Source organism: Spodoptera frugiperda, chromosome 4 (assembly GCF_023101765.2).
Source record: "Spodoptera frugiperda isolate SF20-4 chromosome 4, AGI-APGP_CSIRO_Sfru_2.0, whole genome shotgun sequence".
In the NCBI taxonomy this organism is placed as follows: domain Eukaryota; kingdom Metazoa; phylum Arthropoda; class Insecta; order Lepidoptera; family Noctuidae; genus Spodoptera; species Spodoptera frugiperda.
The window spans coordinates 775,845-800,530 of NC_064215.1; the positions used below are offsets into that span (position 1 = coordinate 775,845).

Sequence of the window (24,686 nt, forward strand, 5' to 3'; positions counted from 1 at the left end):
TACTTATGTAGATACCTAATAAATTTTTTTATTATAAACTAGCGACCCGCCCCAGCTTCGCTTGGGTGCAATGGTGATATATTATGCATGTATTATACATATAAAACATCCTCTTGAATCACTCCATCTATTTAAAAGAAACCGCATCAAAATCCGTTGCGTAGTTTTGAAGATTTAAGCATACAAAGGTACATAGGGACTGATAAAGCGATTTTGTTTTATACTATGTTATAAATAGGTATGTCTAGGTGGAGCTTCACCATACAATAACAACAAAAATCACTTTGAATTTGTTTTTAATATATTTTTATTGGACACTGCGTTAACATTCATATTTTTTCATGAAGTAGTTTATTTTCCGCATGAAAACAATAATTAAATATTCATATTAAGACATTATTAACATCTATAATATAAAAATAAGTCGGGTTTTCCTTCCTGACGCTATAACTCCAGAACGCACGAACCGATGTCCACGGTTTTGCATTCGTTGGAAAGGTCTCGGGCTTCGTGGTGTTTATAGTAAAGAAACTCCAGGAAAAAATTCAAGGGAAAAGCAGGAAAACCGAAAAATCATTGGTGGCGAAACGGAGTTCGTACGGTTTGCTAGTTGTTTATATAAAACAATTAAATATTAAAGCTAATAGGCAATTGTCATGGTTTCCGGAACCGATATTTAGATTTATACTGGGATAATTGAAAAATTATACCATGTACCTACTTATATTTACCTACTTTATTTTTGCAATATCACATTTAAAACTTAAGTATATAATTTACATATTTCTTATCGAATTTATTAGAAACAAGTTTACTATATGACGTAAAATAGATCAACAAACAACATAGAACCATAAACAAAATAAAAAATAACCATCGTTTTATATTTCGAAATAAGAATTCCACTTACCTAATTCAAAATGTTTAGCTTGTGTTGTTTTTTAATTTTTTTTTTATTTATTTCAATCTTTCTGATCAGTCTGATTCGATTATTTTGAAATCGGGTTAAAATTTTATCGCTATAGGTTATGGAATCCGTCACCAGTACCGATGATGCTATGAATCACACAATAATATCACCGATATATATTATCTACTTATCACAATACTTATACCAACAAATCTAACTGTAACTGACACAGAGTTTATCAATAAAACTGTATTATCTGATTAGATTGATATCAACTGCTTGCGGTTTTTTCGGATGTATGCGTAAACGCAGTATTTAGATACGGTTCCACGGAAAGTAAAGTAAAATGAGGAAATGTATTATGTGGGTCATTACTTTATGTTCTATGTTTGCGTCTGATGGTCAGTTATTTTGAAAATATAAGTGTTTTGTTTTTACAATAAGATGTATCCGTTGGGATATTGGGTCCAAAATAAGCTTTATGTTTTATGTATGGTATAAGCCGGTAAACGAGCAGATGGATCACCTGATGGTAAGCAATCGCCGCCGCCTATGGACACCCGGAACACCAGAGGCGTCTCAAGTGCGTCGCTGGCCTTTTGGGGGTTAAGAATTTAAGGGTTGTTGGGGAATCGGGGAAAGATCGGGTAATTGGGCCTCCGATATAACCTCACTCACACAACGAAACATAATGCAAGCGGTGTTTTACGTCAGTTTTTTGTGAGGCCGTAGTATCACTCCGGCGACCAGGCCCATTCAGGCCAAAGCGTAGCTCTCCCACACTTAAATTGTTTAACACGTAATGTTATGTTGGTTATCCATTTGTGATTACTGACACGGACCAATGTTGACTATGGTATAAATTTCATTGTTCTAATACTTCTTATGACTGACACAACTTCTAATTTGAGTCACAACAGTACATTGTTTAATTGTTTTCAATAAATTGTTAACTGACTTTCTTAACAAATAATTATTTTTAATTTATTTGTGCGCGAAGGCCGTTCCATTTTAAATGCTATTCATGTCCGTCACTACACAGACAGTTTTCAAATGAAGATAAATGAATAATCAACACTTTCTATTTCACTTCAGTGAGATCGTTACTTTCTCACACACACCGATTATGTTAACATGTTATTTTGTTGTTAAAATATTGTATTTTGTGTTTTTTATAACGTACTGTAAGATTTAATGCTTGGTTCTTATGTGAGAGGCCCGTCATACAAGTTATAAACTTAAACACACATAGTCTAACGGGACGTATAAACGTTTAAAAAAATGACGCAAACTTTCGATGGCGATGAAGTTAGACGCTTAGTTTTAACTAATGATGATTCCGTATTTATATGTAAGTACATTAGTCGTATGAACCGGTTTCCTAATCACGGTGGAGGCATTCCAAATAAACGTAACAGATTCACACTTTTGTGAGCGTATAAAGATTAACAATGGGAATATAAAGAGGTTTATACAAATGCATGATGCTATTAAACGTGGTATGTTGGTAACTAACATTCTTAGAACTAACAATGGCCTAATTTTCACCTTCATAACAATAAGGTTTGTTCCACAGCAAACTGCGCTTCTCAATCTTGTCGCTAATGCGGTTGGTGGTGGTGGCAGCGGGGTTCCACCGGGTTCGGGTGCTGGGGCGGCAGCACGTGCCTTCTAACTCTCGGGAAGCTCCCGTGGTGGTGATGGCACCACATTCCACGTTCTTCGACGCCATCGCCATCGTCTGCCTCGGTGCACCAAGCGTGGTGGCCAAAGCAGACACCGCGAGGTTGCCGTTCATAGGACGTAGGTCTATAGTCGCATGACCGTTAGCACTGTCTAGATGTTCTGCTTGCATTATTCTGGATGTCTCTTATATGTGTGTGTATATTTGTCTGCTTAGTTCTCGTGTGTTATTACCTACTATGTTATGACCTGGGGCCTTAGTCTGCTATTACAATTGTGTCAGAATGGTCGACCATTTTTTGGTGCGGGAGGGACGGAGCTATGTAGGTTGTATAGCTCCTTCCTTCTTGCATTGCTCAATGATCGACCATTCTGACACAATTGTAATAGCAGACTAAGGCCCCTGCTTGCATTGTCTCACATTTTTGCTAACAATATATTTTCATTTCTATATTTCACTCGCATTTTCTTGTAACCTCCCACACCGTTTTCTTTTGATATTTGCTAAAACAATAGCACATTGCAGTGTAGACGTTGCCCGTCAAAATATTTAGAGCATGAATTAATATGCAGAATCATGAATTAGCCTTCACTGTGATATTGAGAAACGGTCCTAGCAAATTAGTGTACAATGATGTGATGTGTTGTTTTTTCCTCACTTAGTAGTTTGAGAGCTTGCTTGAATCCTAATGAAGTTTGTTTTGTTGTTATTGCTTTTACTGTTGTCTAAACGACTGTTAATTTATTTACTAACCTGTTTTACATAAACTGTTTTAGTAGGTCTTAGTGTACAGATGTTTCTGCGTAAGTCATTAAAGTCTTAATTGTTTTTAATACTTTGATCTACATTTTTGCGAGTTTTTCGGCCGTCTCAATATTGACTGGCTTCCGAATCAAGGTCTTTTAGAGCAACGAAAGGGAATCGGATTGTGTTTTTTTTTTTTACTAGATGACCTTCCTATAGTATATGTATATTTTTCCTGAGTAATTCCCATATTCACGGATAATGTATTATTTTCCTGTTCGGTTTCGAGAAACAGGAGTCAAATGTACTCGGTCTCTTTTTAGCAGACTGACTGCTATATAGTGCTAATCGACCTATTGACTAGACTTAATTATTTTCTTTCAAAAAAGTCGTGAAATTTTCGGTTTGTATAGGAGTACATATAACTATTTAACTTTCCTCATTTTTGTTTAATGAAAACTGTATATTCGGGTATCACCTATTGGAGCTCAGAAAGAATGACAGACAGCTGATATACTTGCTGATTTAATATACATAGGACTAGGACAAGTACAGTGATACGTACTTTTTTTTAATATTAGTGGATTGGCGTTGAGTCCCTATCCATCAATGGACAAATGTACTTTATATATCTAGTAATTGCAGTATAATAGTATCAATGTGTGTGTAATGTAGGTTATTTTTATATACATTGACCTTGAATATATTTTATGATAAAGTGGCACATTTGACGGCATTGTCGTTACTGATTGTGATGAATAATCTCAATAGCTATTGCAAAATATATAAATCACAAATTTTATGACTCACTTGGTATTTGTAGGTGTTAATTATTTGAATATGTTATTATGTAGTAATAATTGTCAAATGTTTAACATACAAATGTTGTTTTTTTTAGTTAACGTTTATATGTTATAGTACATAGAAATTATTACCTACTAGTTACTTCCGCGCGGTTTTATCCTGATATCACATAGCAGCGTGATGTTTTGCAGCCTTCCTCGATGAATGGACTATCTGACACTAAAATAATCATTGAAATCTGACTAGTCTTTCCGGAGATAAGGGTGTTCAAACATACACATTAATGGAGAAAAGCTCTTATTAGTTTCGAGGTACAGAGGGACTCTTCATCATAACCAGCGTTCGCAGACGCGGCGACGTCGCTGTTGTTAATTTAGTATGTCTCATGATAGTTATTATAAAACTAGCTTCTGCCCGCGACTTCGTCCGCGGAAAATTCAAAAAATTTGGGTTGTACTACCCCTAATATTTAGGGGGATGAAAAATTTATGTTGGTTGATTCTCATAGATACCGGATAAGCACAAAAAAAATCATCAAAATCGGTCAAGCCGTTTCGGAGGAGTATGGCAACGAAAACTGTGACACGAGAATTTTATATATTAGATATTATAGCAATGGAACATTCATTATCAACTAAAAGTGACCATCCACTGTTGGACTATAGACCTACTTTATACTCGAGTGTCAGTCGTAATCTCCACGCTTGGCGGGCAGGTTAGAGATTGTAAACTAATCTACATAAATACAGTAATGGCTGCCTATTAAGCGCAGCTCACGCCTAAACATGTCATTAATTATTAAGTTTGCATTTTTATGGTACTGAATACGCCCAAAACACATTAATTTGGTTATAATAAATGTTTTAAAAAACAATTTATCTACGTTCATTTCACTGTGGCATAAATGTTTCGGACTGTTATACATACTTATACAGGGTGTCCCTGAAATCGACGTCCAACAGGCACCAGACGATCGGCAAGGTTCCAACTGTTATCAGAAAAATATAAAAAAAATTCTAAGTCCTACAGTTTTTAAATTACAGTGACTTATGTGTTATCCACGAAAAAGTACACCCTGTGCCAGTCTTTTGACTCTTGTTGCCACAAATCTTTATTTTTTCGTCTGCAGTCTTCCTTACATTATCCTGAATAGTGCTCCAGTAATATGGAATCATAAATTCTTAGCCAACTGTTTTAGAATGGAAAACATTGTCAGTTTTAGAGGAACCAAATACTCTGAATAAAATTTTCACCTTACTTTAAGTGACTGTACTGAATAATTTATGTATGGCGCTAGTAGTGGCAAATTTCACCAAAGTTGGCGCATTTAATAAGGATTATAAAATGGTATAGCACTTTGCACATTATTTCTTAAATTCGGCACAAAAAAAGATTTTTCAAGGAAACTCCGTTTCGATGAATTTATGTGAACTTACTAAAATTTGTTCTTGTATACTCAAATAATACGTTACGTTACGTTACGTTAAAGTGTTATCTAGTGCATACGTTATAACCTCGTATGCACTAGATAACACTTTGCACGCGATTTGTTATCATCATGTTGAAAGTCAGCGAGTATCTCTTGTCAAACAACATTGTCTGTCTACTCATAATTTCGGTTGCAGCTTTCGTCGGCAATATTACTAGACTTACTAGAGGAACTGATGTTGTGTATCATGGTTCACTAAATAATATTGAATGATTGCAATATGATGTTCATAGTGCATCAAACACATTATCAAATGTGTAGTAAAATCAAAAGGAACGGACGCGGCAGATTCATGTACACAGCATATCGACGCGGTAGTGGTATGGTGTACATGAGCCCTTACGCACAATTACTCGTCATATCCCCATCAAAAAAAAAAAAAATGGGTGAATCCTCCGATTAAGTTACGTGTTCATGCCTTGTGATTAAATGCGGGATGAAGCATCAAATATTCTTTAGTTTGTCGAGAAAGAGTTATTTGCACCGTTACAAGGAATTGCAGGTAAACAAAAAATAATTTAAAAAATATAATAATCGAGACGGCGCAAAAAAGCCAGTAGTCAGCTAAAATGCCGAAGCCCGGGTACGATGGCTCGAGATTCACAACAGTTCGTCTAGCGATAATATTGCCAACGAATGCAAGCGAAATCACGGGTAAACAGACAATGTTGTTTGACAAGAGATCCTCGCTGATTTTCAACATGATGATAAGAAATCGCGTGCAAAGTGCTGTCTAGTGTATACGAGGTTATAACGTATGATTTGAGTACACAAGAACAAATTTTTGTAAGTTCACATAATTTCATCGAAACGGGAGTTTCCTTGAAAAATCTTTTTTGTGCCGAATTTAAGAAACAATGTGCAAAGTGCTATACCATTTTATAATCCTTATTAAATGCGCCAACTTTGGTGAAATTTGCCACTACTAGCGCCATACATAAATTATTCAGTACAGTCACTTAAAGTAAGGTGAAAATTTTATTCAGAGTATTTGGTTCCTCTAAAACCGACAATGTTTTCCATTCTAAAACAGTTGGCTAAGAATTTATGATTCCATATTACTGGAGCACTACTCAGGATAATGTAAGGAAGACTGCAGACGAAAAAATAAAGATTTGTGGCAACAAGAGTCAAAAGACTGGCACAGGGTGTACTTTTTCGTGGATAACACATAAGTCACTGTAATTTAATAACTGTAGGACTTAGATTTTTTTTAATATTTTTCTGATAACAGTTGGAACCTTGCCGATCGTCTGGTGCCTGTTGGACGTCGACTTCAGGGACACCCTGTATAGAGTGACTAATTCATACTATCAGGCTGCTTTTCTATCAGACATGTGCTATGCTACGTTGCTGTGGATGGGTTATTGGCTTCCACCAATACACATAGCTTAGCACTGGACAAAACGGGTTTAACTAAGATATGTTTTTTATATGAGAAGATGCGTGCTATGGATGTGTACTATGGATGGCTTCCCTACTATCGATACATCGCATACTCGAGCTGCGAATCTTTCTCGCACAGCTACATAGCTTAGTATCGGTGGAAACAGTCACATAGTTTCACAGCTTAGCTATTACATCTTCGCAGCATAGTTATATAACACATCTCTGGTGGAAAAGCACCCTCATGCCTTTTGTCGAAGATAAAGTAAGTAATGGCCCGGTAAAGTGTCAAAAATAATCATTTCTTTAATTGGTAGAGGATAAAGTAAAAAAAAACAATGTTGATAGCTTTGACAAATCTTAATACTTTACCGACCTGTAAATTGAACGAGCTCCAGTTCTCAGCAGTCGCGTTTGTGCCTATACGACCAATGAGGAAGGAACGCAATATTAAAAAAAAGTTATTTACATATGCAGTTATGTTGGTCATTCATCTTGACACCATTACTGACCATAGCTACTGACGTAGAAGCCACAGAGTATACATTTCGCTGTCAAACTGACAGTTCTGATTTACTACTCTATGTCAACCGTTTTTATGGGACTTTTTTATCTGTGGAAAAGGTTCCAAATTACTGTCAAGTTTGTTAGTCTTTATGTAGTTGTGTTAGAGTTTATTTTCGTGTTGGTATTTTATTATATAAGGCTTATGTGTACCTACTGTATGTTAGCTGGGCTATACATATCTTGTTTGTTGTAATTAATGAAATTAATTAGATTAATTATTTATCTGACATGAGATTGACATTGCATTTAGTAATACTGGCCTAATACAATCTGACTAACATAATCTCACACGTTATAAAAACATAAACTTTCAAAAAGAGATCTGTCAAAATGCGAAAACGTCAAATCCTTTAGATAAGCTGGAGCTCTAACTCAAACTCAGCCTTCAAAAGAGCGTTTTCGTGTTTATAAGGCCGGCAACGCATCTGTGACTCCTCTGGTGTTGTAGCCGTAGGTGTCCATTGGCAACGCTGATCGCTTACCATCAAGTGACCAGTCTGCTCGTTTGCCCCCTATTCCATAAAAAAAGCTCGAATCCAAGGTTTCATATTTAGCAGTCGTCCTTAAGATAACTAAACTTTGGAGGCAAAACTTAATTAAATAATTATGTAGGTGGAGCCACTGTGAACATAATAAACAGCAAGACACAATGCCAATGACACATAGAAGCTGTCATTAAGTTTTTGACATTGACCCACTTGTAAATCAATTTTGGATTTTGGAATTTCAATTTCATTTTGGTTTGAATGACGTAGTTAATATTTTATTACTTCCGTAATGGATCTCATTCTCTCAATTAATAGACATTTTAGCTATCAACAATTTCTCTAAATACCTACGTAATTTAATTGGGCGTGGCTTTGAATACCTAAATTATAGTAAGACTTGTGATTCTGACAGCTGGACCAACGAAATAGAAATTTATATATCGAACACATCGTTAATTTAAAAAGAAATCAATTTGAAAACAGATAAAAAAGAAGTAAGACCACTAAAGGAGGTCAGAAAAGGTTAATAGGTATCTATAGCCTTTACGGAGTCTAGAATATCTATCGAATGGTAATTTGAATCAATGTTTCTCTACCAGGGAACCATTACAATACCTTAGTGCCTTATAAAAAAAATGGAGCACAATTATGATCTCTGACCATGCAAAAACCTACTCAGAAACAATCAAACCAGCCTATTAAAATCAAATTTTCTTCATAAATTGTCCCACTTTCATAAAAAGTACGTCTTTCTATAGGCAAATTATGAAAAAACAAAACTAAATTGTGCTTACCGTTATGGCTTGCGATTGATCATAAGGCCTTGCTGTACGCCAAGATAATGGCGATAGATGTAATTTATAGCTTCCATTGAATATTTATTCATTTCCGTAGGAATCGTGCATATTTTCGAAATAAACATTGTAATTAGATAGTTGTGTTGATGTTTCTGGTCAATTGCCAACTATTGTAAGAAATTGTAACATATTTTTTATGGATTTATAAAAAAATAGGATATTACCCTACTGAGTTATCGTTTTTTTTTCATAATTTATTTTAGGGGCTTTTATTTTTAGAATAAGTCAGCCCCGTTGGAGTTATCCGTTTTGAAACGCTCATCAATCTCACTTATACAGAGATTAATTTAAAATAGTAAATTGAGAGGCTGGAGGTGTAAAGAGCAACTAGAGATCTGGTGATGAGATGACAATTACTGGGTAAAATATGCAGAAAAATATGACTCTGATCTGCAAGCAAACGCAAATTGCCGACTACGTTTCATATAGTTTCTTGCTTGCGTTGTAGCAATACCGACACTTACGTGGAATTTGACAGATTATTTAACTACAAAAATAACTGTACTATAGGCCTGTGCATCTCTAATCGTCGTTGGTTAACATAGATGTGCGAAGTATTTACAAAGTTGTTTAACTAGAAATGATTCATGAATAATATAAACCTTATTTGTGTGTCATTTCTTTTACATTTTGACGGCTTTAATTTATCGGTGTCATATTTTTTTTAAAGAACATTGCTTCACACTGGGATTTTCTCCTGTGTCGTGGGTGCGTTTACAAACATACAAGTTCACATACACATGAATGACACGTAGATCCGAAACAACAATTTGTGTATCACACAAAGAGTTGCTTCGTGCGCGAATCGAACCCGTTACACGTTGCGTGGCAGCCGATTGCCCAGCTACCGCTCCAAGAGCGCAGTCAAAGTAGCTTTCCAACTTTATAAATATGCAAGAACTAGACATCACCATTTTTTTTAAAATCGACAAGGCTGAATGTTACGACCTTCACGTTTCCATTGTTTGATATGAGTTTTTGTGTTCTAAACAAGGTTAGCTTACCATTTTGGTAAAAAATGCAAGACTTTAACACTTATTTCGGTTCCACAAATGGGGGGTTTAGCATCAATGGCCCCCAAATTCTTTTTATAGGAGTCCATTATGAGAAATTTAGGTGATTAAATTGAGTAATAAAACTGACGACTAATTTAGCACTTGGTGTCATGGTGAGAATATTGATATATTGATTTCCTTTTATGTTTATAGGGCCCTGAAGCCGTTGATATGTTTCATCGGGAAAATGTCGTACTTGGCGGGAGGGATGGCGATTACCATAAGAGGGAAGCAGGCTAGTCGCAAGGAGGCGCCCATCCTGGTCGTAGCTCCTCACTCCTCATTCCTAGACAGCTGTATCGTGTATGCGACAAAAATGTCCTCAGTGATCGTGAGGAAAGAGAGCATGGACAACTACGTTGGAAGTAGGTGGTCTTTTGTCCGGTGATGGGTTATATTGGTGATGGGTATTTGTATCTGGTGAAGGGTAAAGAACAATTTAGTAAACGTAAACGTACCTTTGTATTACGAACCATCAAGAATGGCTTCCAAATGCTCAGAATGTTTGTAATTTTAAGGAAATATTTTATTATTTTCTTTCTATCTTTCCTCTTCTTTTCTATCTTTCAAACGTCAAATACAATTCGCTTTGATTCCAGAAGTAAACGTATTGTTTGACAACCTTTTGTTTGACCTGCAATAAGGGTCTGTATGACTTTATATGAGCTATTACCTAATTGATTGCGGAATTGTCAATATTACCAATTTATGGTTGCTTTAGGTACTTATTATACAGATCTGGTACGTTCTGTACCCTTAGTTTTGCCGGAATGGCCGGATCTAATAAACCAACCAATGAAAGCGCTGAACGCGCTCTCGTTTCGATTACTTTAAACGTAAAGCGAAGTCGTACTAAAGGTACTGGTACGACGTACACTTCAAGGTTATGTAACCTTCAATTGATTTGTTTATTTGCATGATTGGGAAGGTTTTAATCCTTTAACATCAACATACAACAACATCAACAGCCTATAAGTGGCCTCTGCTAACCAAAGGCTTCTTCTTACACGGAGAAGGTTTCAGCATTAATCACCACGCTTGCACAATGCGAGTTGGCGATTTGAAACTTTTAATTTATAACAAATTATAAGCTTAGGTTTCCTCACGATGTTTTCCTTCACTGTTTGTCAGTGGTGTTTAAATAATCTTAGAAAGTACATATAACTCGGAAAAAGTCACATTAGTACTTTGCCGTTGGTAGGTTTCGAACCAATTCGAAGCAATAGCTTCGGTGATGGGTCTCTATGCTTTAAGCTTCTTGCACGTGATTGATTAATTAACAATACATTGATAAGGTACCCTTAATTTTTTTTATTATAATTGCAATCTTTTAAGAGAATCCTTCAGATAAAGTCAGTTAAGTGTTCGTTTGTATGCATGCATAGAAGAATTTATTAAACAGACTAAGTACTCGTATTGTACTGAATGTTTGGAAATTGTTTATAAATTGGTGGTGGTACATATATTTTATAGATGGTAAGCAAAGACTCGGAGATTCAGTAATATAAGAAATATCTTCGCGTTACAACAAGTTTCTGTCAGCGGCTTCGCCCATGTCCCTGTGATATAAAAAGTATTCTATCATCCAAGTCAGCTCATACTCTGTCTGTATTTCGAATTTCATTAAAATTTGCTTTGTAGTTTCAGCGTAATTGACGGACAAACATCCAAACAAACAAAGTTTCACATTTATAATATTAATGTGATTAATGTGATAGTAACAAGCAACAAATTCCTTGTAGTTACTTAGTTTGGCATTACCGTGAGTTCTTGACTTTGATTGATCGGTAGACCTTCCTAATGTTCGTAACGTGATAGCGGTTAGCCTTACCTTTATATCACGAACCATCGTGATCAAGAATAGTTTCCAAATGCTAAGAATTCCGGAGCTGCGGACTACCTAGCGGATTTACCGGGGCTCCGGCTCGAAAATCAGGTGGTGGTTTTTAGTCAGTAAGAGTCTGACACTCCCTCTCGTCTCGCTCAAGGCGGGAGAAGACATTGGATGATTTTACCTTTTTAAAAAAATATGCTAAGAATGTTTGTTAGTTTTAAAGGAAAAAGATATCATTTCTTTCTTTTTTTCCTCTTCTTTTCTTTCTTTCATACGTTAAACAACACAATTGGCTTTGATTCCACAAGTAAACGCGTATTTTGACCACCTTCTGTTTGACCGATGTCTGTATGACTTATGAGCTATTACGAAATTGACCTTATTTGTTGCGAAATTCTCAATATTACCCATTCTTTATTTTGGCATCGTGTCCTAAGGCACTGTCGTAACGAATAGGCTAGTTTCCTATTAGTCAAATTTAATACTTTTTTCGAAACGTCAAAAAATTATATTTCTTTATGAATTTTGTATGAAATACTTGTGTTTTGACGTCATCAGATTTTCACGTCAAATAGCACGACGAGAAAATAAGAAGTAGATCCTCAATTCTATGAACGAAAGTGTGATTATTTTTGAATAAATTATTCTATTGATATTTATTTTGGACTAAGGAAAACACCAAATTAATGTCATAAACAGCGTGAAACAACGTGGAATCCCTTTAGGAAATGTTACAACAAGCTACTTATTACAATGCTATGTATACCAGTGTTGACAAACCTGCTTCACAGTTATATTATGTATGCTCACGTACATCACACAAAAGGCGGAATGGATTTTTCTCTTCTATTCATGAGTGCTTTTGTTCGTTCGCTTTCGAACCTGATGCTCCGTGATGGGTCATTTAAATCAGGTTTTTTTAGTTTTACCATCTCTGTTGTTGCAGATGGACTGGTAATTATGTTTTGAACGGTATACAGGGTTAAAGGGTAAGTTGACCTAAATCCTTTAAGACGTGATAGTTTACATCATTCCTGACTGATTTGACCATGGGACCCCATATCCCAAACTTAACCGTTTTCAAATTATCGGCATTTTAACTTTTTTGATAAAATTTCCCATTTTTTTGGGATTTCTCCCTTGTTTTGTCTTTGGTGGCTAAATTTTGTTTTGTTTTTGCTTTTTTGTGTAGTAGATTAGTTGTTTTATTATTTTAAACACTAAAACTGTAAATAACTGTACCAACTGAGTCGAAGCAGACGATCGAATGTTAAAAAACATAAATATATTTGTGATAAGTTGTTTTTCTTTGTGGGATATTTAAAAAAAAGTCTATGACAACTGTGCTGCAAATGTGCGTTAAAATATCTACAATTCTTCAGCTTTCTGATAAGGTATAACATGATAGGGAATAATTTGAATTCTTTGCCAAAACATCGATGAAGTACTACAAGGTAGTAATAAGAATATCGATATTTAAGCTTCAAATTTAACTTGAGTCAGATAACAAAATAAAACAAACTGGTTCACTTCACTTCAGAAGGAGTGTCAGGGAGTGGCTTTTTTTTGAGTGGGGAAAATCATCCAATGACTTCTCCCACCTTGGGCGAGGTGAGAGGGAGTGTCAGACTCTTACTGACTAAAAACCACCCTGTTCCTACTCCTGCTTTTCGAGCCGGACTACCTAGCGGGTTTACCGGATAAACTCGCTAGGTAGTCCGCAGCTCCGGATCAGGCATCAGCCCTACTGGAAGCCCCCATCTGTGGTGGTCTAATGGCTCTTTGAGGCGCGCGCGGAACCCTACGCGCCGCACGCACGGGTCTGGTTCTGTTCGGGCGGTGAGCTACCCTTGCTCGCCGTCCGCAGGCCCGCACTGGATACTAATTATCCCAATAAGTGGATCGGGAGAGGCGGACCTGTACTGTGGCCAGCTAGGAGTCCAGACCAGACCCCTATGGATTTTTATGTGTGAGGGCACATGAAAAGTTTGGTGTATAATGAACCGAACCTAATACAAAATATTGATGTTTTGAGTCAAAAAATAATTGATGCCGCTAATGAAATAAGAAGAGGTTTAACGACTGGTGTGGTAAAAAGTGGCCTACGACACAGAATGCATGTATGTGTGCGAAACAGGGGCGGACATGTGGAACATGTACTGTAAAAATAAATAATAAACCTCATTTGTTACCTATTTCGATTGTTTTATTTTGTTATCTGGCTCAAGTTAAATTTGAAGCTTAAATATCGATATTCTTATTACTACCTTGTAGTACTTCATCGATGTTTTGGCAAAGAATTCAAATTATTTCCTATCATGTTATACCTTATCAGAAAGCTGAAGAATTGTAGATATTTTAACGCACATTTGCAGCACAGTTGTCATAGACTTTTTTTTAAATATCCCACAAAGAAAAACAACTTATCACAAATTTATTTATTTTTTTTAACATTCGATCGTCTGCTACGACTCAGTTGGTACAGTTATTTACAGTTTTAGTTTTTAAAATAATAAAGCAACTAATCTACTACACAAAAAAGCAAAAACAAAACAAAATTTAGCCACCAAAGACAAAACAAGGGAGAAATAGCCAAAAAAATGGGAAATTTTATCAAAAAAGTTAAAATGCCGATAATTTGAAAACGGTTAAGTTTGGGATATGGGGTCCCATGGTCAAATCAGTCAGGAATGATGTAAACTATCACGTCTTAAAGGATTTAGGTCGACTTACCCTTTAACCCTGTATGTTACAGATAATGTAGTATAATAGTTCTGTTTGTACCATTAGCTGTCGGTTTGTTTCTTTGAATCAGTTTAAAAAAATAATAGTAGTTTACATTTGATACTATGGTTGTTGGGAGTGATTAGACAGCGCTGCTGCCCAGTTTTGAATAGTTATATGGATTGATATTTTTTCTTAACAACGTCTTGATTCATCTGGATATAAGTCAAAGTCAAAGCATTTATTTCAATTAATCCTAAATTAGGCACTTTTGAAACGTCAAATTGAATTGTCCGTCAGTCTGTCTCAGTGAAGCTAGGTGCTCGTTCCAAAGAGTAGCTTCGAATGAGGGAGAACGAGCAAGAAACACCATCGTTACTCTTTTAAAAAAAGGTTTTTTTACTATCTCCCAATCTCAAGTATGTTACACACAGCGCCTGTCTCCAGTGCTTGTTAAGGGTGATACCAAATCATTGATTTTAAGTAGCCAATATACCACGGCCTCACCCAAACTAACGTGAAACAACGCTTGCATTGTATTTCGTTGTGTGAGTGAGGTTACCGGAGGCCCAATTACCCCCCTTCTCAATCTTTCCAATCCCCGATTCCCCAACAACCCTTAAATTTCTAACCCCCAAAAGGCTAGCAACGCACTTGTAACGCCTCTGGTGTTTCAAGTGTCCATGGGCGGCGGCGATTGCTTACCATCAGGTGATACGTCTGTTCATTTACCGGCGGTGTTCGATAAAAAAAATATTAGACCCGTCACCTACTTGAGTCTTATTTCCGAACAATTTCCATTATGACGGCGACCGTGGAAGATTTCTAATACATCAATATTTGCATAGACATGTTCTATGATAACAGTGATACCATCTTTGATGCTATCAGTAGGTACTATCTTATCTTGAAACACATAAAGGTATCTTCGCTCTATACTAACTAATTAATCAAAGTAATGTATTGTAATTAATTTACAAGCCACTATCACTACTTAATTGTTAGAAGAAAGATTGCCCAATTGGTCGAGTATGCGCAAGTGGATCTGCCGACCTGGGATCTTGTATTTAAATCCGACTGCACTGGTTGGTGCGGTGGCTGGGCAACCAACTGCCGCGTAACGTGGAGCGGGCTTGCATTCTCAAACGGAACAACTCTTTGTGTGATCCACAAATTGTTGTGACGCGTCTGAGTTGTGATGTGTATGTGAACTTGTATATACATACTTTGTAATCGCACCCACGATACAGGAGAAAACCCTAGTGTATGGCAACGTTTATTTATAAAAGAAAAAATCTAGAATCGGCTAAAAGATATAATGCAAATAGGCTTCTCGCTCTCGCAATGGATTTTAGATAGATAATTTATATAACAAGGGGGATAGATGACTTATTAAAAATCATAGGCACCTGCTAGATGCAAGATTTATGTGAACCCACTATATAAACCTAAATTTATGTACGGCAATGTTTTTTATATAAAAAACCAAGATGCCATCAATAACTTATTACATAATTTGACATGTACTTACTGACGAAGGGAAATAAAGGTCAGTAAACCTCTATGATGATGGTAAATAACGCAGTGACGTAACTACAGGTAGGTGCCCACTTTCACATGTGATTACATTATGTCGACTCGACAGAATTGTGCCTCTAACCATAGTTACGAAGGGATTTGATGCAGAATGGAGAGGTTTATTTATCTGTTGTTCGTAAAATAGTACATATCTCTCTAAATAAAAATCAATTGCTGTTTGTTAGTCTTACAAAACCTCGAGAACGACTGAACCGATTTGGCTAATTTTGGTCTTGAATTAATTATATTTGTGCAAGTCCAGAGAAGGTCTGAAAGGTGAGAAAAAAATGTTTGAGGGGTCAGATAGTTGTGTACAATTATTACGAATGTTTTTAATAAATATAAGTTGCCTCGTAAAAGACTTTCGTGCATTCAGTGATTGCAATTGTCGAGTCCTGGTACCATCCAATTATCGGGCTACGAAATTTTCTTAGTTCTCAGTAATGACATATCACTTTTAGGCTTACCATCCATTACGCATCATTTGACGAATGCATGCAGCCTATAAATAACGTCACTCCATACTGTTACTGAAACATTTTCATTGTTTTTCCAATATATATTTGTCTAATGCCCGAATACTCAAACGCTACTCAATTTTAAGACTCTCTCAAATGTAGTTCTGTCACTATCCATTCTTTATAAAATGTCAGAGATAGCACGATATTTAAGTACAACTTAAAATTGAGTAGCGTTTGAGTATTCGGGCGTAAAGTTCATAAAATTTCTAAGCAGTAATTGTGATTAAGACTAATAAAATTGTTAGGAATTAGATGTAGAGTAGGTACATTAAGCGAAGTCGCGTGTCAAAGCTAGTATTGTCATAACGTGTTATATTTATAAAATTACGTGAGGCATGCAACTGTGAGGCTTCCTGACGCCTTTTACCTAGGTCTAGGCATTAGCTAATATAAGTCTAGAACTCAAGGTTGCCTCGACACGACATCGACTTAAATTAACTGACTTTTTGTTCAACTTTTTTTGTTGATTTTTGTTGAGATTGTGTTAAAGGAACGTATTGTTACGTAACAGTAGCTGTACCTTTAGATATCGATTCGATTTTTACCTTTTGTCGATAATATTATTCATTTATATTTAGGTACGTTGTCTTGGTATAAATCCGCGGGATTATCCTTACTTCGGCACGAACAAGCCGGCTCGACTGGAGCGATACCACGGCCTCACAGAGATCCGACGTGAAGGAAAGATTGCGTTGCGTTACGACGTGTGAGTGAGGTTACCGGAGTCCCAATTACCCCAATCTTCACAATCTTCCCTAATCCGCGGTTCCCTTAACAATCCTTAAAACCTTAACCCAAAACGGCCGGCACGTAATGCCTCTGGTGTTCGGAGGTTCATGGGCGGTGGCGATTGCTTACCATCAGCTGATCCGTCTGCTCGTTTTACCGGCCTATACCATTAAAACAAACTCAATTTGCGAGTCATTGATGAGAAATAAATATATGGGTAAAGCACCAATTTCTATCGGTTGTATAAGAAATTAATATCAAAAATCAGAATAACTTCAAAGATGTTTTTAGAACAGAAAACAATTTCAAAAGGCACTCGTTTCTATAGAACCCTTAACCTACTCGTATATGGGGAAAATGGATTTTGTTTGTAACATGGGCTCATATATCTCTTGAGAATATAATAACAAGTATGTAAAAAATAATACACAAACATACTTATAAAGTTATTTGTTTCTTTTGTGGATTAAATGAGTATTCTCGTGATCATTTCTTTTGTACTATCACGCCTTATATCACCGAATGGGTAGGTAGAGGTGCGTACAACGGGATAGACACAGAGCCGTGCACATATACTTTTCATTAGTATTGTTATTGCTCGATGATTCCGATTTTGCGCATTAATTTTCAAAGTCAAATTCAAAGCATTTATTTCAATTAATCCTGAATTAGGCACTTTTGAAACGTCAAATTGAATTGTCCATTAGTCTGTCTGTCAGTGAAGCTAAGCGTCCATCGTTACTCTTTTTAAAAAATGTTTTTTACAATATCCCTGATACATTATTTGATTCTTTATTCTATCAGAAGATTATTCGGGAAAATCAGAAAATTACAGACCTTTCTATGCTAGGGCGAGCCGCTGGTAAGAATCTAATAAACTATTGAGTATTAATAAAAATAAATGGATTACTTCGCTCAGTTCACAGCTATCAATTTTTATTTACGCTCACGTGGATTAGTGATGATTTATGCATAATTCTAGTACCTAACGACTTAAATTGATAGCCCCTTTGAGGGCAAAGACTGCTATATAAATACCTAGGTCACGGACTCTAAAATAATGTTATTAAAAAAGGTGGTTAACCTTACTCGTCGCGTGATTGACTTTTTAACCTTCTAACCGATTTTTGCATAACCGAATGCCAGACACCAGACTTTTATTATTCTTTATTATTAATATATCATAAAAGATTTTTTATTCGGTTGAATTTAGCTATCAGAAAATTAAACAATAAAGACCTTTCTATGCCAGGGCGAGCCGCTGGTAAGAATCTAATAAACTATTGAGCATTGAGTATTAATAAAAATAAATGGATTAGGTACTTCGCTCGGTTCACAGCTATCAATTTTTATTTACGTTCACGTGGATTAGTGATGATTTATGCATAAATTTAGTACCTAACGATTTAAATTGATAGCCCCTTTGAGGGCAAAGACTGCTATATAAATACCTAGGTCACGGACTCTAAAATAATGAGTATTAAAAAAGGTGGTTAACCTTAAACGTCGCGTGATTAGGACTTTTTAAGGAATATAAGGGTTCATAGATTGCCTATTAATTTGATTTGTTCAACGGTCGTTGCGTGGTCGTTCGTCTATTATAGGTATTATAAGTATCTATCTTGGGTTATGGTTAATAGTCTGGTCTGAAGTAGAAATTGATGGGTTCAAACACCGCAAATGATTTTCTTTAATGGTATAAGCCGGTAAATGAGCTGACGAATCACCTAATGGTAGGTAAGCAATCGCCACCGCCCATAGACATCCGAAACACCAGAGGCATTACAAGTGTGTTGCCGGTCTTTTGGAGGTTAGGAATTTAAGGGTTGAATTTGGGATTGGGTCTCCGGTAACCTCACTTACACAACGAAACATAACGCAAGCGTTGTTTCACGTCGGTTTTCTGTGAGGCCGTGGTTTCACTCCGTTCGAACCGGCCCATTCGTGCCGAAGCATGGCTCTCCCACGCTTAAGTGATCTTAGTATCAAGATCGAGTATTATTTAAAAAGAATTAATATTGTCTCGGCATTTTATACTGTTATAAGTATATCTCGTTCACTGGTCATTACAACGGTGCTAAGAATAATAAAATTTGTGCATTCGATAATTTTGAAAACTTGTTTCAAAGTCAAGGTGCATTTTGAGACATTATTTTTATTGCGCTGGCACTGAGTTGTGAATCTGTCTTACGGTCTGTTTGATGGTACATGGAAGGTAGTTACTGTAGCCTATGTAAGTCAATAAGACTAGAAGTTATTTTAATAGATATTTTTCATTGCACATATATAACTCATATGAGTATTCTTATTTCATGAGTTGACTGACCCGGAGCTGCGGACTTCATAGCGGCTTACCAGGGCTCCGGCTCGAAAAGCAGATATCGGAATAGGGTGGTTTTTAGTTAGTAAGACACTGATACTACCTCTCCGCTCGCACAAGACGAGATAAGTCATTGAATGAATTTAAGCTCTTAATAAAAAAAAAAATGGGTTCGGCCATCTAGTATCTAGTATGGGCCATCTATGATTCTTCCATACTTCTGTGGCTTACAATATTTATGCATTTGGTTATATTTCGTACACAAATCCGTCAGCTCTAACATTAGGTACTATGCACCCGGCTTTTTTAAACGTTTTATCACAGATCTAAAACTTTAATGAGCTTGTCTTACCGAAACGGCACGACCTTTTATTGTAATCAAATCAAAACGACCTATGCCTAAACACACGTGATCGCCTGAGACAATGGCTGCTAATGTCTTAATAACTACGCAATTAACGACACTAGATTATTACTAGCCTTCAGTAAGCACTAGGTTTTTTAAACACCATGATTTTTCAAAAGTGAAGGTACTTATAACGGTAGAGTCGGTTACTCCTTTATTATCATCAGCATATCAGCCTCAAGACATCCACTGCTGAACATAGGCCTCCCCCAATGACTTCCAAATGACATTACACACAACACACACAACGTCACGCCTTTTATCCCCGAAGGGGTAGGCAGAGGTGCACATTACGGCACGTAATGCCAAATGACATTATTTTACACAAATATACGTACAACTTTCATCGAGCACTTTTACTAACAGACAGATTGACGGACAACTTAATTGGACCTTGATAAGTGCTTAATTTGTTTTGGATTTTTCGATTGATCTCCGTTTCCGTATTTTGTTAAATTTGGTCCAGGGTTGGATTGTTTCTGGAGCTAGCGGCTACCGGGGCTACGGCTCGAAGAAGTGAGATTAGGAACCGGCTGGATTATAGTCGGTAAGACTCAGACACTCCCTCATAAATAATTTTCCCCTCAAAAAAGCGTTGAATAGTTATCAAATGAGATTTCTACTATATTAGTTTGAAGGCACATCTGTTTTCCGGCACATCAGTACTCTACTTATTTTCAGATTAAGATAAGTCTATTTATTTTCAAAAATTATTACTTAGATATCTATGAAGCTCACAAACACATTCTCAAATTACCTAAATAACAACAATTAATTAAGCTTACCTCCGTACTCAGAGTCATTCAATGGTTACTTAACCTAGTCCTTGGCAATCATTGAGTGTCTCTGAGTACGGCAGTTAGACCTACTAGAAATGCAGAAACCGAAGTTTTAAACAAGGAAAACAGGTATCATAGTAAGTCGGAAACCAGTCAGGACATGTTTTTAGACCATTTAATGTCAAGTCCAAATAGCCTTGATTTCTAAGCGATAGATACAAATTCGAGAATCATTAATTCACTTTTTGTTGAACAAACGGTGTTGAGTATGCGAAACTTGAATGATCTTAATTTAATGTAGTCTTTTTAACCGACTTCCCAAAAAAGAGGAGGTTCTCAATTCGCCCAGTTTTTTTTTTCTTTCTAAGATTATTTAGACATCTCTAAGAGTGATTGATGGAAACGGGCTTATTAAATATTGTTAGTTCAATCGTAAAGGGTCGTTAGTATTTTTTTATTATCAGGTAGAATCAATTCACTCAGACTATCAAGTCTATACATAATTAAAGCTTTAGGCCAGCTTGGTATCAGATTAAAACTGCATTATTGAATGGAATTCTCTGTATTCGAACCTCTTTCTCCTCTATAAAATTCTTATGGTTTTGGTAGAATATTGTTAGCAGTTTTACCGTTCTTGAATTGTCTTCTAAGAGTAACTTTTCGTTTATTAGTAAAATTGACGATTATATTGAGGTTTTTTTTTAAAAAACATTGCCCCACATTACAATTTTCTCCTGTGTCGTGGGTGCGTTTACAAACATACAAGTTCACATACACATCACACCTAGACCCGAAACAACAATTTGTGGATCACACAAAGAGTTGCTTCATGCGGGAATCGAACCCGCTACACGTTGCACGGCAGCCAGTTGCCTGGCCACCGCGCCAACCGTGCAGGTGAAATGCCTATCGTCATTTCAACTTGTATTAGAAGTATTTTTTTTTTACATTTCCTATATTAGGAATCGCAGAGGTTTTCGTTGGCTTGTATTCATAGTTTTTTTTTCGTAACTTAATCAGTTGTCTAACATACCCACAGTGGTCATCACGTAGTAAAATATTTACTGTATTATAATTACCCACTATTATGTTAACCAACCATACTTATTAGCACTAGACTACACAGACACTTTCTTAGAAAAAGAAAAGTAAAATATCTAGACTTGTATCGCAGTCTAGACATCGCGGCTAGTAATTGATTTCAGTACAATGCCCAATGATTTGTACTTTTTTCTACTTTCACCTATTTTGTTGGAGATAGCTATTTCCTTGGAGCCATCCAGTCGATGCCTGGGCCGTAAATACACCTTTATTATCAACGCTTCAATGAATTTACTATGTAATGAGTGAGCTGGTGACTTTCTCTTATAGGGCGGATTTTACTATGTTTCTATTTTTATGGGATAAGCCGACAAACAAGCAGACATATCACCTGATGGTAAGCCATCCACGCCACGTCGCCCATGGACACCCGAAATTTCAGAGGAGTTACAAGTGCGTCGCCAGCCTTTTGGGGGTTAGGGATTTAAGGATTGGAGATTCGGGGATGGGAGAGAATTGGGCCTCCGGTAACCTCATTCACACGGTGTATCAGTCGCGATTATTGGAGATCCAAATGCCCCATACTTCAATACCCTAAAAGGCCAGCAACGCAATCGGAGTCCATGGGCTTAAAAATAAGATTGGTGAAAAGTGATCGAACTGTATATCTTTGAAGCAATATTGCTCGTTTGAGCAATATGTTTCTGCTATATGTGGCTGAAACATATAATTACAATAGAGCTTTACAGTAATGGTGTTTTATTTTGTAATTTTCCAGAACTCATCAACTACACGCAGCCTGTGTATGTGTGGCGGGATGATCCCAACTCCAGGCAGAATACTATCAAGGAGATCATCGAGAGAGCTACTTCCAAAGAAGATTGGCCACAGGTATGACTCAGACCCAGAGCGGCGGCCAAATAGAATACATTTGACAACACCCTTATTCTCTTCCCTCAGGAATTTGTCAGAATCGACTTAGGGACTAAAAAAATATTTAAAACTAATTGAAGTCCTCGCGTGGATTATGGACTTTGTGATTTATAAAATTAGCCTAAGACACGACTTAGAAAATCAGCTATCTGCCAATAAGATTCCCGTCAAAATCGCCCCTGCCATTTCAGAGATTAGCCATAACAAACAAACAGATAGATAAAAATTTAAAAATATATTATTTTGGTGAATGGATCGTATGTATATTTATATGCATGTAGTAAAATGTCAAAGTAATTTCAATCCAATAAAATCTCAATAATTTTTCAATGTCAAAACTATACAATCCCAATCGTGGCTGTTAAAATTGCATTAAAAGTGCAGAATATAAAGCCAAACTTAATTTTAACTCAATCAATATTTACACAATACGGATGCAATTGGCGCTAGTGTTGCAACTTAAGAGGCCCTTAATACACGTTACAATTTGGTCGGGCCCGACCGCTCAAATTGTAACGTGTATAGAGCGGTTGCCCCGACAAAGTTATTGGTCGGCCGTGGTTGGATCCCCGACGCCGGCCAACCGTGTTGCCAGTAAGAAATTTCAGACTGCCGTGTTTGGCGGGGAAAATTGCCGTGTTTTTTGAGGAAATATGTTTTCGAAGGCCGTAGCTATATTTAAACGCCATGTTTTCAACTTTTTAATTTTTATAATGACCTTTACCATATTGTCGAACGCATTCTTTAGTCAATACATTCACTTCAGATTTTATTAATTTATTCCTTATTATATATAGTAGGTAAATTACAGAACGGCCAATTGCCGTAGATTTTGCTACCGCAATACATTTGTTGCCGTAGCTGCCGTAAAAATGGCAACATCGCTTAAGGTAACTGACCGTTGGGTACCCGAACATCGTAACATGTGTAGCAATGTCGGGGTAGTTGCTGCGTTCGACCTAATTTGGTCGGGCACAACCAATTTGGGACGTGTATTAAGGGCTTATAAAATTTCACAATATCAACATCGATCGATAGGGATTGGATTCAAGAGTAAGTCCCCAGATTGGGCACAGCCAGCAGCGCTCTGATAAACCTGATCTTTTTAAACTGCGATCTCCAACCCGCTTGCCAAGCGTAGAGATTATGGCGATCACCTCTTTTGTAGAGGTGGTCCATGGTACAGCACTCTCAAGTTAATTATTAAAATAATATTAAACTCAGCAACATGGTTTGGCGGACGGCCAAAATTTTGTTTGAAGTCTTTGTAAAATTAAAAAAGGCTACGAAACTGAATTAAGTCACCTACTATAAATATGGATGCAACGTCACGACTTTTATTCCCGTAGGCAGAGGTGCACATTACAGCACGTAATGCCGCTACACAATGTACACCCACTTTTCACCATTTGTGTCTTAAGTCCCGTGTAATAGGGGATGAGCCTATTGCCATATATTGGGCATGATTCCAGACTCGGTGCTGCTACTGTGAATTTTTCGAAAGAGCGAAAAAAGTCCAGTAATGCTTTGCCCTTCTTGCGAATCGAACCCGAGACCCCTTCTTCGGCAGTCGCACTTGCGACTACTCAACCAACAAGGCAGTCTACTATAAATAAGTGCTCTATATTTTCGGAACATGTGTTTATTAACACGTTGTATTTATACATATACATATTTATTTATATATTACGTTGGATGCCCTTCAATGGCTTCGGATTATCTAAAGGTCAACGATGTAAAGAATTACAAGCCGGTAACAATTCGACCATGGTAGTGACTTAATTTTAATATATCGGGTCGATGGTCTAGTGGATATGAAAGTGACTGGCCGACACGA

The 24,686-nt window shown here is 36.7% G+C and overlaps 1 protein-coding gene across 3 annotated transcripts in view; it reads left to right on the forward strand.

Annotated features, from left to right (window-relative positions):
* LOC118272532 (lysophosphatidylcholine acyltransferase) overlaps nt 1–24,686 on the forward strand; it is a 46,290-nt gene that overhangs the window by 11,605 nt on the left and 9,999 nt on the right. For 2 of the 3 annotated variants that reach the window (XM_050693564.1, XM_050693562.1), the window contains exons 3-4: nt 2,487–2,713; nt 22,695–22,807. In XM_050693564.1, the coding sequence (XP_050549521.1) occupies nt 2,487–2,713; nt 22,695–22,807 (340 nt within the window). Of the gene's footprint in view, nt 1–2,486; nt 2,714–10,137; nt 10,350–22,694; nt 22,808–24,686 lie in introns of all 3 variants that reach the window. The other variant, XM_050693563.1, reaches the window with a different exon arrangement.